At 31.4% G+C, this 16,607-nt stretch overlaps 1 protein-coding gene across 3 annotated transcripts in view; it reads right to left on the bottom strand.

The window, feature by feature from the left end:
• Positions 1-16,607, bottom strand: part of ZDHHC21 (zinc finger DHHC-type palmitoyltransferase 21) — a 65,729-nt gene that overhangs the window by 3,064 nt on the left and 46,058 nt on the right. For all 3 annotated transcript variants that reach the window (XM_031946831.1, XM_031946877.1, XM_031946936.1), the window contains one exon: positions 30-73. In XM_031946831.1, the coding sequence (XP_031802691.1) occupies positions 30-73 (44 nt within the window). The remainder of the gene's footprint in view (positions 1-29; positions 74-16,607) is intronic.

The raw sequence follows: 16,607 nt of genomic DNA, 5'->3' as shown, positions 1-16,607 counted from the left end.
TTTTTAAAGATCAAAACTTTTATACTCACATTTCTTCGCAACAATTTGACATCTTTTCAATAGATGTTGTGTCCTATAAGAAAATTTGAAAAGTAAAATTAGAAAGTATTCAAAATCTTTTTTATTCTCTATTTGTACTGTTTTCAAAGTCTTAAAAAATTCAAGATAAAAAATAAAATAAAAAAATTCTAGAAACTTAAACCAATTAAATCCAGATACTGTAGATTTTTAAATGCAATCTTTTCAATGTGATTTATTATAATAATAGAATCAATGTAATATTATTACAATAAAATATTTTTGTATGAAGACAGACATTTTAAGTTTTACATTATAAAAACATAAGTAATCTCTTAGTAAATTTCCTCCCTGAAAAGTATTTTTAAAATATAGTAAAATATACTTTCTGTAGAAAATAACTATAATTTGGAAAAATATAACTGCATTTTAAAAGAGAAACTATTGTAAACAAAATTATAAAGAGATAATAACAGTAAACATCTTAACAATAAAATGAAACAAAAAATACCTCAGATATCTATTCAATCATTGGTCAATCTCACAGTTAAATAACACTGATAATATGACAATCAATCTTAGTATAGAATATATCTTACTCTTATCTAAAACTTATTATCAAAAGGTTATAATACATTTTCTCCTGCGTTGTCAACATTTGAAATAAATTTTCTTCAGGAGTAAATAGATATTAGGTTCTAGATATGTAATCTGTATACAACAGGTCTGTAATTATATAGATGAACTATGATAAAATGCAATTTAAAAATATTTAAATAAAATATTATCATCTTTTATTGTAACTTTTATGGCTTAAAGAATTACTTGTGTCATTAATTGCTACCACAATCTTCTTTGTCTTTTACCAAAGTATATTTCTCTTACTGCATTCTTTGTAACTAGATATTCTATAATAATTACATTTAAATATTCTCGCAATAATAACATTCTTTTAAAATAGTAAAATAATGTATTTAAAATCTAATTTTTCTTTACTTATTTTACAATGGGAATATTTTTACAGCTATTGTGTTTGGGAATGGGTATGAAATGGACTCTCCAGTCAAGTGTTGCAGAATAAAAAAATTCAGCAATGATACATGAGGTAACAACATAAAATTCAAGTTCTTTGTAGTTATAAGATAAATCCCCTCTCTATCTTTTTCCATTAGTACTAATAAAAAGGACTTAGCACTCAGAAGTTCTTTATATTATAATAGGTAAACCTACTAATAAATAGTGATTAACTGAAGGAAGTACCAAGATACTTAATTTTTCATAAATAAATCCATACAGCAAAACATATCAGCACACACCAAGGGAGAATCAATGTATTTAAATTTTGTATTTAATTTGTATTTAAAATTTTTAATAATTTTATTAAATATTTCCCAATTATATAGGCAAAAAATTTTAACAATCATTTTTAAAAATATTTAGTCCTAAATTCTTTTCCTCTTGTCTGCATACCACTCTGGAGAAGGCAAGCAATTTGATGTGGATTATACAGACTGAGTCAAGGAAAACATATTAGCCATGTTGTCAAAAAACAAAACAAAATAAAATAAAATAATAAAAATAAGGAAAAATTTTAAAGTATGTTTCAATCTGGAGAATTTAGAATTTATCAACTCTCTGGAGGATGGCATTTTTTATTGGAATTGTCTTGGATCACGATCTTAATCAAACTAGCTAAATTTTTCACAGTTGACCATCCTTACTACAATGTTCTTCTGGTTTTTGATCACTTTACTTTGAATCTCCTTTCCCAAGTTTTTGTAAAAATGTCCTGCCTTCTTATAGAACAATAGTATGTTTCATCACAATCCTATACCACAGCAATTGTTCAGCCATTCCCTAAATGATGGGCCTTCTGTTAGTTTCCAATTCTTTGCCACCATAAAAAGAGCTGTCCTTTTTCCTTTTCTTGAGCTCTTTGGGATACAATCCTAATAGTGACATTTCTGGATCACCAGGTATGTAGTTTTATCACCCTTTGGGCATAGTTCCAAAATGCTTTCCAAAATGACTGGGCTAGCTCACAACTCCACAAACTCTGCTTTAATATCCCAAATTTTCCACATTCCCTCCAGTGTTGAATTAATGTATTGTTAAAGAAACAGTTTCATACAATCAGGAGACCAACATTCTAATTCCAGCTTTACCACTATCATTGTGAACAGGGATAAATCATTGATTTTTCTTAAGCCTCTGTCAGTAAATAAGCATTAAGTACATACTATATGTTAGGCACTATGTTTAGCATAGGGATATCTAAATTGTTATCTGTAAAATGGGGGTATTGGAATATATGCCAAATTCTGGACTAAAGGGATAAAGTGTTTTGAATTCAAATAAAATATTTAAGAAAGGAAGATGAAACTTAAGGCCTGTAGTTTGGAATAATGTTTGTTTCTTTGTTTGTTTAATTCTATGCCAGTTCATGTCACAAGAAAGTGTTACAGACTGCAATGTGGAAAAAAATTATTTTAATATTTGCAATTTGATTGAGTCATTCAATTAGCTATTTCTATGAATTTTAATGATTCCCCAATATAAAGTTTTTATTTTTTTCTGAGGAAAAAAAATGTCTTGTTTAGCAGTTCTCAAAGTATGGTACAGAGATACCTGGAATTCCTTGAGATCAAGGAAGGTTCCCACCACAGGAACATTTTGTTTGTAGAACACCCGGGCAGATATATTATGCAGGAAATAAAATATAGCTAGGTTATGAAGGATTTTGTATTTGATCCTGGAGAAAATAATAGGGAGTCACTCACTTATTCAGTAGGGAAGTAAAATAGTTGAACCTATCCTTTAGGAAAATCATTTTGATGGCTGAATAAAAGATGAAGAAAATAGTTCCTCTATCTACCTAAATAAGCTGTAAAGGTATCTGAAGACTATAAAAAAGTAGATCAATAAACAATGTCAGTAAGTTAATCAATAAACATTTATTGGCTATTATGTGCAAGGCGCTGTACTAAGATACAAAAAAAGGCAAAAGAGTCCTTACTCTCAAGGAGATCACAATCTAATAAAATAACATAAATATTCATAATGATTACCTCTAGTGTTTATGGAAATATCTAATTAAAAGGCAGACAAATATATGATTTTTAATAAAGGCTTTCATCCGAAACAGAAAAAAAAAATCTATTGCTTAAAAGGACACCATTGGTTATCTGGGAAATTGAGATCTTACAGAACATCACTCCTTGAAGGTTCCATATAACTTAGATTTTATTGTACTCAAACACAATTATGTTAATAGCTGAACATCATAGTTGCAGCCTCGTAATAAAAGTAGCTAAGGTTCCCATAGGCATAGTTAACTAAGAGAGTATGGCATTATTTTCCATTCAACTATAAACAAGGAAAAGCCGAGAACAGGTAAGAGACATTTAGGTGACACATTAAGTAAGACTTAATGGTTGACTAAGATAAGAAAAGAAAAGAAAAGAAGTTAATAATGACCATAAAATTACTAAAAGAACATGTGACTCATTCATGTAAATAGGAAAATCAAGAGGAAGAGTTACTCTAGGGGAGAAGATAATCAGTTCTTTGGAGACAGGCTAAGGTTAAGGAAATAAAGAAGGCAGTTCCAAATGTATGTATATAGATTAAGGAGTGAGGTTAAGAGAAATGAAACTCTAAGAGTAGATGAAATATTTAAAGCAGAGAATTTAGAGAAGAAATGAAAGGCAGGGAAAAATTGGGGGGGAATGTCTAAAATTAAAGGATAAGAAGAGTCAATGAGGGAGATAAAGGAGAAATGGTTTGACAAACTGGAGAAAAATCAGAAGGATAGTATGTTTGTGAAGTAAAAGAAGACTAGGATATAAAAACTCAATTGTCAAAAATGTCAAATACTGAACAAAAGGATAAGGACTAAGAAATACAAATCAGATTTGGAAATCTGGAGTTAACAAAGTTTTACAGCATATTAATTTACAAAAGCTTACCACTCAAAGCATTATCTACTTATAAGATAGATTATGAAAGCTTATTATCTCCATTTTACAGATCAGAGAAGCTCAACTCAATTCAACAAATACATATGATATAATTATATATATATATATAGCATATATACATGCTATATACCAGGTACAAACTAGATACTTGGTATACAAAACAATGAAATAAACTCTGTTCTTATGGAGCTTAAATTCTATGGGGGAGGAGGGCAATACATCACTTAACTTAGATAAGCAAATACAAAGTAATTTGAAGTAATTACTAGCAATTGGGAGAATGGTTCTTGATAAAATATGGTACTTAAGCTGGGCAATAAAGGTAATTAGCAGTTCCAAAACATGTAGGTGAGAAAAGAAGATATTCCAGGCATGGAGGTGTAGTCAGTCTATGCAAAGTTATAAGGATGGGAGACTGAATGTCACATACAATGAGCAATATATTTATCTATAGCTATTAATATAGCCAATATATTTATCTGTAAGCATCTTTAGCTTAAACTAAACCAAGATTTGAACTCAGAATGAAGCCAAGAATGTTAAATTTTAATTTTTTTAAATAAAGTTTTTGACTTTTTATAGATTAAATAATTAAAATGAAGAAAGATGAAGCATTTTGCCCAAGATCAAGTAGCTACTCAAACCCAAGTCATTCAAGTTTCTTCCATAGTTAACTAACTCTATATAACAGGAAAGCTGTTTCAAATGACAAGATGATTTCTGAAAGAGTGTACACACACACACACACACACACACACACACACACACACATATATAATTTCCACTCCTTCCACTTCAAAGGATTGAGAAAGGAAAAGAACAAAGTTAGAAAGTTAAGCAGTTTAGACTCTTCTAGGTAAGAAGATGGTAGGACAATATCTAAAAGAGATACTGGGGCCAAGAGAAGTATCTTTTTTACCTATTCTACCTTCCAGCCAAATTATCATATTTACTCTTCCCTGTATACAGCAAGCTACTTCCATGTCTCCAAACCCATAATGTTTGCTCTCTTCCCTGGAATTTTTTGGAAGTCCAAGTGCTTCAGATGTTTCCCTTCAAAGGTTAGCTCTAAAACTATAGTGGCTCTCTCTTACTTCTTCCTCTTCTTCCAAATTACTTAGTATTTATGTTGTATTTACTTCCCTCCCTGGTAAAGTTCCTTGAAGTATGGGATATTTTGTTTTTGGCAGGGCCTAGAATACTACATGGGCACTTAATACATTAAATAAATTTTAAATTGAACTAAAGGAGGGGGAGGTTCAAGTAGGTTAAGAAGAACTGTTATAGAGAGATAGACAGATGATGTAAAAGAGTAATGCTACTATTCCTGATAGGAAAGTATACAACAGCTCTCAGACCTGTATTTGGCTTATGGCATGCAAAGGATCATATGTGCCAAACAAAGGTTGCAGCTGCCTGTCTGTGTGTGGCAGCATAAATAATCAATGAGGTTTCCTGTTGCTGGTCTTTACAAATGTGGTCCTTAGTTTATTTTCCTGGAAACTGAGACCTTGCTCCATAGATTATTTTATATCAATTCTTGGTTATTACAAAACTATTAATTTAACCTATGGATCACTAAGTAGAGTGGCTTTTCTTTGGCTTCTTTTGGCTCATCAAAACTTTCACTAATCAGAGTCTAGGTAAGGGTAACACAAAAAATAATGATGATGACAATGATAACAACAACCCCCTTCAAAGCCTATGCTGTGAGTGAGGTGGGAGGCAATGGGAAAGTAAGAGAACGACAATCAGGATGATGTGTGATGGGGGATTCTGTCTAGACCGAGCCTGCAACAAAGCTTTACCTAGAAAGGACCCTGAAATATTGGCCGATTAAGCTCTGACAATACAACCAATTGGATTAGTATTTTGACTGGTATGACATAATTGATCCTATTAATCTAATCTAATAATCTAATAAATAGATAAATGGGTCAGGACAGCAGGCTGCCCTACTCAAAATCACTGTGTTAAAGCAACTTTGGGAAAGAGACCAGTGAAGCAAGTAGTGTTCCTTTATGTTACTAGGCTAGACACACTGGGATAAATCAGAAATAGCTGTTGAAAAGGTTTTAGTACAGATTGTTCTAACTAATAAAGCAAGCCAGATCACAAGTATATATGAACTGGTATGAAGATATGAGAGGAAGAGGAACAGATTTCATCAATTACATCAGACATTTATGCTGTTTTGTTTTGGCCCTAGTACCCTCAGTTCTAAGTCATACAACAATGTAGTACTTAAGTGATCACTATGGACTAAGAATTGGGCTCAATGCTGGGCATACAAGTAAAAGCAACCAAGATAGTTCTTGCCATCCAAGGGTTTTTATTTAAACATGGGAAAATAGCACATAAAAGAAAACTGAAAATAGAAGGTGGGGTTGAGGAAAGGAATGGTGCTTCACAAAGGAATAAGGCAGCTGGTGAGGAGGTGAAGGATACAGAGTGAGTCAGTTCGGGCCCCTCCTGAAATACCAAATCATTTTTAAAAAGAAAAAAACAAGACTTTATCCCAAGCCAAATTAGGAAAACTGTATAAAACATGGGATGGAAAAGATGGTTCTATTAAAATCTGAAGATGAAAAAGCAGATCCAAGATCTGCTGAAAATCTTTATGGATAAAATATACTTAATAAAGAAATAGATGATGAAAATAGCACCAATATCTCAAATGGTTTTGGAAAGGAGATGAGCATACTTACATTGGAATTATGAAAAGCCTTTTTTTGAGTTTGACAGAATGGATCCAATAAGCAAACCTATTATTACACCAAAACAGAGTAATTCCCCCCCCCCCCAAGGCAATTGGGATTATGTGACTTGCCCAAGGTCACACAGCTAGGAAGTATTAAGTGTCTGAGACCAGATTTGAACTCAGCTCCTCCTGATTTCAGGGCTGGTGCTCTATCCACTGTGCTCACACAACCTAGCTGCCCCCACAACAGAGTAATTTTTACAAAGCTGATATTTGCTATAATCATCATGAATGCCTTTTCTCTCAGTATTTGACCCAAAAAAGGGTGAGGGGAAGGTAATGAGAGTAATCTTAGGACTTATATATAATGGTACATGTTTCAGTTGCTGCAGTATAAATCATAAGAACAAATTTGGTAAAGCCACTCAGGAATACTACCAAGAATAGAAATCAAACTCGACCATAATAAAAAAGATTTGAGTGTTGACAGAGATAAGCAGAAAGATATCAAATTGCATCAATGTCTAGCTGTATAAGTAAGAGAAAACAAAATATGGAATTTAAGACAAAAAAAAAAGAAGGAACATATGGAAAGAAAGTTGAAAAAAATACATATAAAAAATTCTCCATTATCCTAATCAGTATTTGAAAGCGAGAGAACACAATAGTATGGCTACATAGGAATCAAAGGAACACAGCAAACAATTCCTTCATCGATCAAAAAAAAGTAGAGATTTGAAAAGTAATCAGAGGTAAGAAATTGGCTCTGAGGGAAAATGTAGAAAATTCTTATCCCATATAGAATTACAAGAAATCCAATACAAAGAAAATGCAAGTTCGATCAAATGAGAAACAAAATGTGCATAATATTAATATTAGCAAAGTGACAAACGTTAGCTACTCAAAAATCCCCAGCAAAATGGCAAGGCCAGATAAGATCCAAAATAACTGGCTCAAATTGTTCAGAGTGGCACATTAATTAATAGCAAAGCACTTTACCCGGTTCCTCTCTATAACAAGTCAGATCCCATCTTTCTTCAAGAAAGGGCATATCCCATATTTATTACCAAAAGTGACCCCTCCAAATGTGGGACAATAACTTTTTAATGTATTTAATACAAAGTATTTATAGACTATCTTCAAAAAATCAACAAACTCTTATAAGAAAATAATTACTGCTTAGGAACAAAAAAAGTCATGCCATAAAGTTCCTGGACAATGAAGAACAATTCATCTACTGATTTAATGACAAGACATTTAGAGTCAAAAGTGCCATAATATAGAAGGGTTATCTTTATTATTACATTATTAATTATCTTGTTTATAACAAGTCTTTGACTAAGTTGAGCATTTAGTATCATAATGAAAATACACAAAATCGGTCCAAGCAGTAAAAACATTGTAGCATTTAATATTCATATAGAAAACTCTTCCGTTAAAAACATACCACCAACTCAAAAATGTCAACAATTGACAAAATGTGGTATTTTTGTCAGGAAGACATTATAAACATGCTATGGTTCTGATATATTTAAATTCATTATCATTATTTCCAAACAGAAGCATATATAGCTTTTAAATCAAAGAAAAAACAGTAATAAAACATTAGTCATATGAAATACATATGTAACATCAACTACAAAACTAACAACTGCAAAATGTCATTTGAAGTCAATTAAGTATAAAATTCTGAATGTGCACCAAAGAACAGAAACTAAAGGCTTTGAATTTAAATCTAGGAGCCAAATTAAATCAATAGATGAAAGTGACATTAGAAAACACCCTAGTCTTCTCCAGACAAGACTTGATGTCTCAAGTATAGGCATGCTGAAGACAAAGTTCAATGGGAACAATACATTTAGAACAATAAATACATGATACTACTTTTAACCCAAATATACTTTTAGCTTGGTAAAATAGATGACAATTAATAAAATTCAGGGATCATCATTCTAAAGCAGCTATTAAAAAACTTCTCTCCCCAAGAGAAGGGAAAAAATATAGTTTCTTTCTGAATGGCACATAAAACAATTAAATTTCAAGAAAATAATGAAAAGGCACTTCAGGCGAAACATCCACATGAACTCAATCAATATGTCCACAAAAAAAGGATTGAATAAATTTCTAAGTCATGCAGATTTGTTTATAAAAATGGAGGAGTTTAAGAAAGAACTTTAGTATTGAATTACTGCTACAAGAAATTATTATAATACATTTAAGGAGTCCAGATTTACTAATCAATACATGTTACATAACAAAATTTCACAAGCTTTCATTGGGTGCAAAAAATTTAGCCTCTGTTGATCACCTAGAATGATACAATCAAGTAGCAAGAAGTATAAGGCAAGAGCTCACTGTCCTTTATGTATGAATAGATAGAAAATCTTAGAACTACAAATATAAATCCCTAAATACCCTTAGAAATTCAGCAAGTAAACTAAAATGGTATCATAACATCATTATATAAGAAACCATAGATGATCATCATAACATTGATCTATAAAAATTTAAGAACTTTTAAAAAAGGATATTATAATAAATATTTATAATATTAAACTAAGTAGAATAAAAAACTTTTAAAATATAAAGATTTATTGAAAGAAAATAAAACAATGGAAAATATATATTATTCTTTTTAACCTGTCTGCCACTAGAATTGTCCTAAAGATATTTTCAGTGAGTCTCCAGAAGACGGGCTTATACCCTAATATTATTATTTAATTACAAAAAGAGGCTAGTTTATTCTCCTATACAGTAAGCCTCTAGAATATTTTTAAAAGAATAACATGTGATGCAAAAATCTTAAATAAAATATTATCAAAGAGATTAAAGAGACTTCTCACCAGGATAATATAGTATGACCAAGTAGGATTTATACCAGGAATGCAGGGCTAGTTTAATATTAGAAAAACTATTAGCATAATTGACTTTATCAGTAACCAAACAGAAATCATATGATTCTATCTACAGATATAGCCTTTGACAAATTACAACATCCATTCCTCTTAAAAACACTACAGAATATAGAAATAAATAGAGTTTTACTTAAAATGATAAGTAGTATCTATTTAAAGCCATCAGCAAGCATCTTATGTAATAGGGATAAACGAAGCATTCTCAATAAGATCAGAGGCAAAACAAGGTGACCCATTATCCCATTACTATTTAATATTGTATTAGAAATACAATAAAAGAAGAAAAAGAGACTTACATGAACTGATGCTAAGTGAAGTTAGTAGAACCAAGAGAACACTGTACATAGTAACAAGATTATGTGATGATCAACTGTGAAGGACTTGGCTCTTTTCAACAATGAAGTGATTCAGACCAATTCCAATAGACTTGTGATGGAGAGAAATCTCCATCTGCATCCAGGAAAAGAACTATGGGTACTAAATGTAGATCACAACATAGTATTTTCACTTTTGTTGCTGCTGTTTGCTTGCATTTTTTTCTCATTTTTTCTCTTTTGATCTGATTATTCTTGTACAGCAAGATAAATGTGGAAATGTTTAAAAGAACTGCACATGTTTAACCTACATTGGATTCCTTGCTGTCTAGGGGAATGGGGTGAGGGGAAAGGCGGGAGAAAAATTCGGAACACAAGATTTTGCAAGAGTGAAGGTTGAAAACTATCTTTGCATGTATTTTGAAAATAAAAAGCTATAATTTTTTTAAAAAAGAACAATATAATAACATCCTCAGAATGTTTCTTTCTGCCGGAATGAAATGGTAATAACAGCAAGATAATTAACAGCAAGATAAATAACAATATTATAGCTAAAATTTACCAAGTATTTTTAAAATATTATCTCATTTGGTCTTAATAATAATGTGAAGCAGATCCTAAAGGTTTTATCACACCCATTTTATAGATGAAGGAAATGATAATTTTCTTCAAAATTAAGTGACTTATCTGTGATCATGAAACTAATGCTCAAATCAAACATTGCCAATTAACTATCAATTAATTAATCAAGTATGTTAGGTTTGTTTCTGCTTTGACACATTTTTTGTATACCCAGTGCCCAAGACAGAACCTACCACACAGTACACAATTAATGCATGCTTGTTGGAGGAATAAATGAAAAAAAAAAAAAAAAAGCTAATGCTATTGTGAGGGTACATTAAGACAAGGATAATACCCAAAATGAGAGAAATAATTATTCTGCTCTACTGTGCCTTAGCTAGGTCGCAATGAAAGTACAATGTTAAGTTCTGGCCATAGAATTTTAGAAAACATACAATGATAAATGGATTGTAAAATACAATGCACAAAGATCAATTAAAAAAAAAAGTAGGTGCTTAACTGATTCCACATTTCTCTAGAGCAAAGAATATGTAGAGGCAATGTAACTGCTGTCAAGTATTTGAAAAAGTATTGTAGAAAGGGAATTAAATATGATTTTCTTGGCCACAGATTGCAAAACTAGGGGGAAAAAAGTAGAAACTATAGAGACAAACTTGAATTTCAATTCAAACTAATAGGCACTTATTAAGTACCTATCTCAGATACTGTTCCGGTCACAACACCAAAACAAAAATAAATTTGGCCCTGTCCTTGAGAAACTTATGTTCAATTGGGTAGGGGTAAGTATATCAATGAATAAAAATTAAATGTAAATATAAAATAGTTATGGGGAAGATGACAAGAGGCTTTATGTGAGAAGAGATACTTGAACTTAGTGTTGAAGGAGGCTAAGGATTTGAGGCAGCAAGTGAAGAAAGAGCATTCTAGATATGGAGACAGCAAGAAGACAGACTCGCAGAAATACAATCAATAGTGCTTTAGGAGAAGAAATATAAAATCTATCTAGAAAGAATAGAGCTAGAATGTAAAGAGCTTTAAATCTCACATAGAATAGTTTGTATTTTACCCTTTAGGTGATAGAAAGTAATTGAGCAAGGGTGGCCATATATAGTCAGATAGGCCCTTTACAGGTATCAATTTGGGAGCTGATGAAAACTATTAACAACAATTAAAGCTAGTTAAAAGTAAAATGAGTTTTCTTGACAAGCAGTTGAGTTCCTAAACACTAGAAAACTTTAAGCAGAAGCTGGACAATTACTTTCAGGGATAATGCAGAAGAAATTCTTGGTCAAGTATGGTTTGGACCATATAAGCACTGAATTTGTTTTAGATCTCTTTAGATTCTTAGTTTCTGATTTAAAAAATAATTTCTGTGATATATTTTTAATTTAACTAAATGACTACTACACATTCTATTATGCAATATATTATTACAACATTTATTTACATTTTATTTTATATGTGATCTTATGATTGTAGAAATGTAATGCATTTTCACTGAAATTCATCCTTTTCCCTGAGGGATAAACTCTAAACTACAAAGCTTACTTATGCCTGTGAAAAACTGAACACAAACCCTACTATACTCACTAATTCTAAATCTTCAATGAATAAATGAATCTTTCCTCTAAATTACTTCATTGGTGATCTTATCAGCTCCCCTGGATTTTACTTACTATCTCTGGTGATAATTTTCAGATGTATACATACTTCCCTAATCTCTCTGCTGATTTCCAATCTCACATCTCCAATGACCTTCCAGACATCTCAAACTGAATGTCAAGTAGACATTTTAAACTCAAAATGTCCAAAATCAGATTCATTATCTTTTCCCCTAAATATTCTCCCTTAGCCTGCCTTCTATTATTATAAAAGGTGATACAATCCTCCTAGTTCCTTGAGTTTACTAGGTGTTATTCTCAATTTCTCACTATCTACTATCTCCTCCAAGCAGGTCCAAACTCTTACCAAGGTGTGCTGATTTCATCTTTACATTTGTCAACTAGTCTCCTTCTACCTTCTTATACCTTACTTCCCACCATGTATTCTTTGACGCAGGATATTGGCCTCCTTCCTGACTGTTACATGAACAAAACACTCCATCTCTTAGTTTTAGGTATTTTCTCTGGCTGCTCCATGTGCCTGAAATGTACTATCTCCTAAATTTGCCTACTGACTTCCCAGGCTTCTTGTAAGTCTCAACTAAAATCCTATCTTTTACAAGAAGCCTCTCCCAACTACTCTTAATTCTAGTTCCTACCCTCTTTTGTTTGCTGTTTATCTTGTATGTATATGTATTTGTTTGCTTGATGTCTCCCCCATGAATATCTTGATAGCAGGGGCTGTCTTCTGCCTCTTTTTGTACCCCTAGTACTTATTAGCACAATGCCTATCACAGAGCTAGCACTTAATATCCACTGACTGAGAATGAGGAAGTATGATTTTTGAAAGAAAATAAGAAAATATAAACCTTTAAAGTTAGAGCTCACAGTATAAAGAGAGGACAAAAACTGTCCCCTAATATCATGTTTGGAGTATCATATACTGCCTTTCTTCATCTATGAGCTGTTTATCATATTGCAATAATAACTTGCTAATATTCATCTGGAAGAACAAAAGGTCAAGAATTTCAAGGGAATTAATGAAAAAAATACAAACAAAAGTAGCCTACCTGTTAGCAGATCTAAAACTATATTGTAAAGTAGTGGTCATCAAAATGATTTGGTACTGGTTAAGAAATAAGAGTAGTTGATGAGTGGAATTGGTTAGGTTCATAAGACACAATAGTCAATGACTATAATAATCTAGGACTTAATAAACCCAGACTCCAGCTTCTGGAATAAAAATTGACTATCTGACAAAAATTGCTGGGAAAATTGGAAAATAGTATGGCAGAAACTTGGCAGTGACCCACACCTAACACCCTATATGTCAAATGGGTTCATGATTTTTGACATAAAAAGTGATAACTATAAACAAATTAGAAAAACAAATGATAGTATACCTTTCAGATCTGTGGAAAAGGGAGGAATTTATGTCCAAAGAACTAGAGTACACTATGAATGAATAATTTTGATTATTTTAATTAAAAAGGTTTCGTACAAATAAAACTTATGCTGACAAGATTAGTAGGGAAAGCAGAAAACTGGGGGGAAAATTTTTATATCTAAGGTTTCTGATAAAGCCCTCATTTCTAAAATATCTAGAGAATTGACTCAAATTTATAAGAATACAAATCATTCTCCATTTGATAAATGGTTAAAGGATATGAACAGTTTTCAGATGAAGAAATTAAATCCATTTCTAGTTATATGAAAAAAAATGCTCTAAATCACTATTGATTAGAGAAATACAAATTAAGACAACTCTGAGGTACCACTTCACACCTGTCATTTTGGCTAATATGACAAGAGAAAATAATGATCAATATTGGAAGGAATATGGGAAAACTGGGGCACTAACTAGTACATTGGTGGTGGTGGTGTGAACTAATCCAGCCATTCTGGAGGGCAATTTGGAACTATGCTCAAAGGGGCTATAAAATTGTGCATACTTCGATCCAGAGTGTCTCTACAGAGTCTATATTTCAAAGAGATCATTAAAAAAGAGTAAAGAACCCACATGTGCAAAAATGTTTATAGCAGCCCTTTTTGTAATGTCAAGGAACTGAAACTGAGTGGATGCTCATCAGGTGGGGAATGGCTGAATAAGTTATAGCATATGCGTGTTATGGAATATTCTTGTTCTTTAAGAAGTGATCAGCAGGTTGGTTTCAGAAAGGCCTGGAAAGATTTACATGAATTGATGTTAAATGAATAGTGTAGAACCAAGAGAACCATTGTACAACAAGATTACGTGATGATCAAATATGATGGACTCAGTTCTTTTCAACAATGCACTGATTCAGGCCAATTCCAATAGCCTTGTGATGGAAAGAGCCATCTGCATTAAGAGAGAGGGTTGGGAGACTGAATATGGATCACAACATAGCATTTTCCACCTTTTTTGTTGTTATTGTTTGCTTGCTTTGCTTGTTTTTTTTTCATTTCCCCCTCTTCTGATCAGATTTTTTTTTTTTTGTACAGCATGATAAATGTGGAAATATGTTTAGAAGAACCACACATGTTTAACCTATATATTGGATTACTTGCTATCTAAAGGGAGAAAGTAACAAGAAAGAAAAATTTGGAACACAAGGTTTTGCAAGAGTCAATGCTGAAAATTATCTTTGCATGTATTTTGAAAAATAAAAACCTATTATTAAAAATAATAGTTCAAATTTTTTAAATTATCTCTCATATTTTCCATGTTCTGGCCAGGTTGGTCCTCTTATTGGTCACCGTATACAACATTCACCTGCCTGTTTCCATGTCTTTGCATATGTAGGTTGTCCTTTATTCCTGAAATACTTCCCTTATTCTCTTTTACTTCTTAAAAACCCTAACTCCTCTTTTGCTAAGTTAAGGTGTCATTTCTTATAGTAGGACTTTCCTAATTCTACTCCTCCTCTTCATTATCCTTTTAAATTACTTTGAGGATAAATATTGCTTCATTTTCTCTTTGTTTTCTCAGTGTCTTAAACTAACACCTGGAATTTTGTAGGGACCTAATAAATTTAATACATATCACTTATTAAGTGCCAGACACATGCAAAGTCCAGGGAAACATGAAAAAAGACAAAAATACAGTAATGCCCATTAAAAGGTTTCTTTTTTTTAATGTTTTTTTCCTACAGAAATTAAACATGAAAACATCAAATATATAATATTGGCTTTATTTCTTTTGTCCATGATGAATTTCTTTCTTGTGTACTTTTCCTCTGATTCTGATCTGACATTTTGTCTTAAAAAATGGGATCTGAAGAGGATGACATTAAAATAATGATAAATAGGATGGAGATTTAACATTATATTATTTCCAGAATTTTTTAAAAGAAAAAAAAAAACTACAACCCATCTCTACCTTTGATTAGAAATGTTCTTGTGGTAAATAGGAATTTGTTTTGTTTTGTTTTGTTTTTTTACAGCAACAAGGCTTAGTATGCTTTCATGGCACAGAATTAATAATGCCACCTCAAAGTCATATAACTAATAATAAAATATCTATCTGTCTGAAATAGGGTACTTAGTAAATAAATATTTGTTTATTAATTGATGAGGACCATAGCAACACAGAATAAGAGCCGGAAGAACTTCCATACTGTATAGTCCAATCTATTCATCTTACAGATGAGGAAACTGAGGTATAAAAACTTTATTGTTTGTTCAGCAAAGATTAGTACTAAGTGGGATATTTGGGATTTAACTTGAGTTCTGAGACTCCAAATCTAGCAGTTTCCTCTGTGTCACACAGTGGGAACATGTGAATCTTTCTGAAAATAGGTCTGTAATGACAGACAAGAATAAAGTCATTCCACTCGCAAATGAATATTTAACATTCAACTTTTTTTAAAAAACAGTATTTGAAAAAACTATAAAAGGAAAACTTTTTTTTTGCTTTCTTACAGAAAAGCTTTTATTCAATTCCTTATGTTTTTTTTTAAACCTATTACAAGAAATCTTTAAAACTAAAATGAAATAAATGAATTTGATTATTCTTCTAGTTATTTGCTAATTGAGTAGCTACATAGTGCAATGAATAGAGTGCTAGATGGAGAATAAAGAACATCTGGGTTTAAATTCAATACCATGTGACTTTAATCTCTCTGAGCCTCAATTTGCTGATAAGCAAAATGGAGATATGAACACTTTCCTTCATGAGGTTGTTGTAAGATTCAAATAAGGTATCATAAGTATATCATAAGTATAGTTAGTGTTATGCAAATCTTAAAGTGCTATATGTTAGTTATCATATAATCAGAAACATTTTCTTAGCACATGAAGCAAGTAAAGGTATTTTAAATATGGCTGTATATAGAAATGTTTAATATGTAATAATTATAATAGGTAAGATTATATATGACATATATGTAATATATATAAATATTTTAAAACATATTTTAAAAATTTCAACCTTTACTGACTTTTGGTGATAGCATAAAAATGTGATGAAGTTTTTATGTTATAATTTATCTATAAATACACACATTATTAAAAAA

This window comes from Sarcophilus harrisii, chromosome 1 (assembly GCF_902635505.1).
Source record: "Sarcophilus harrisii chromosome 1, mSarHar1.11, whole genome shotgun sequence".
Taxonomy (NCBI): domain Eukaryota; kingdom Metazoa; phylum Chordata; class Mammalia; order Dasyuromorphia; family Dasyuridae; genus Sarcophilus; species Sarcophilus harrisii.
The sequence above is the reverse complement of the archived record's forward strand: the minus strand, read 5'-3'. Positions and strand labels throughout refer to the sequence as shown.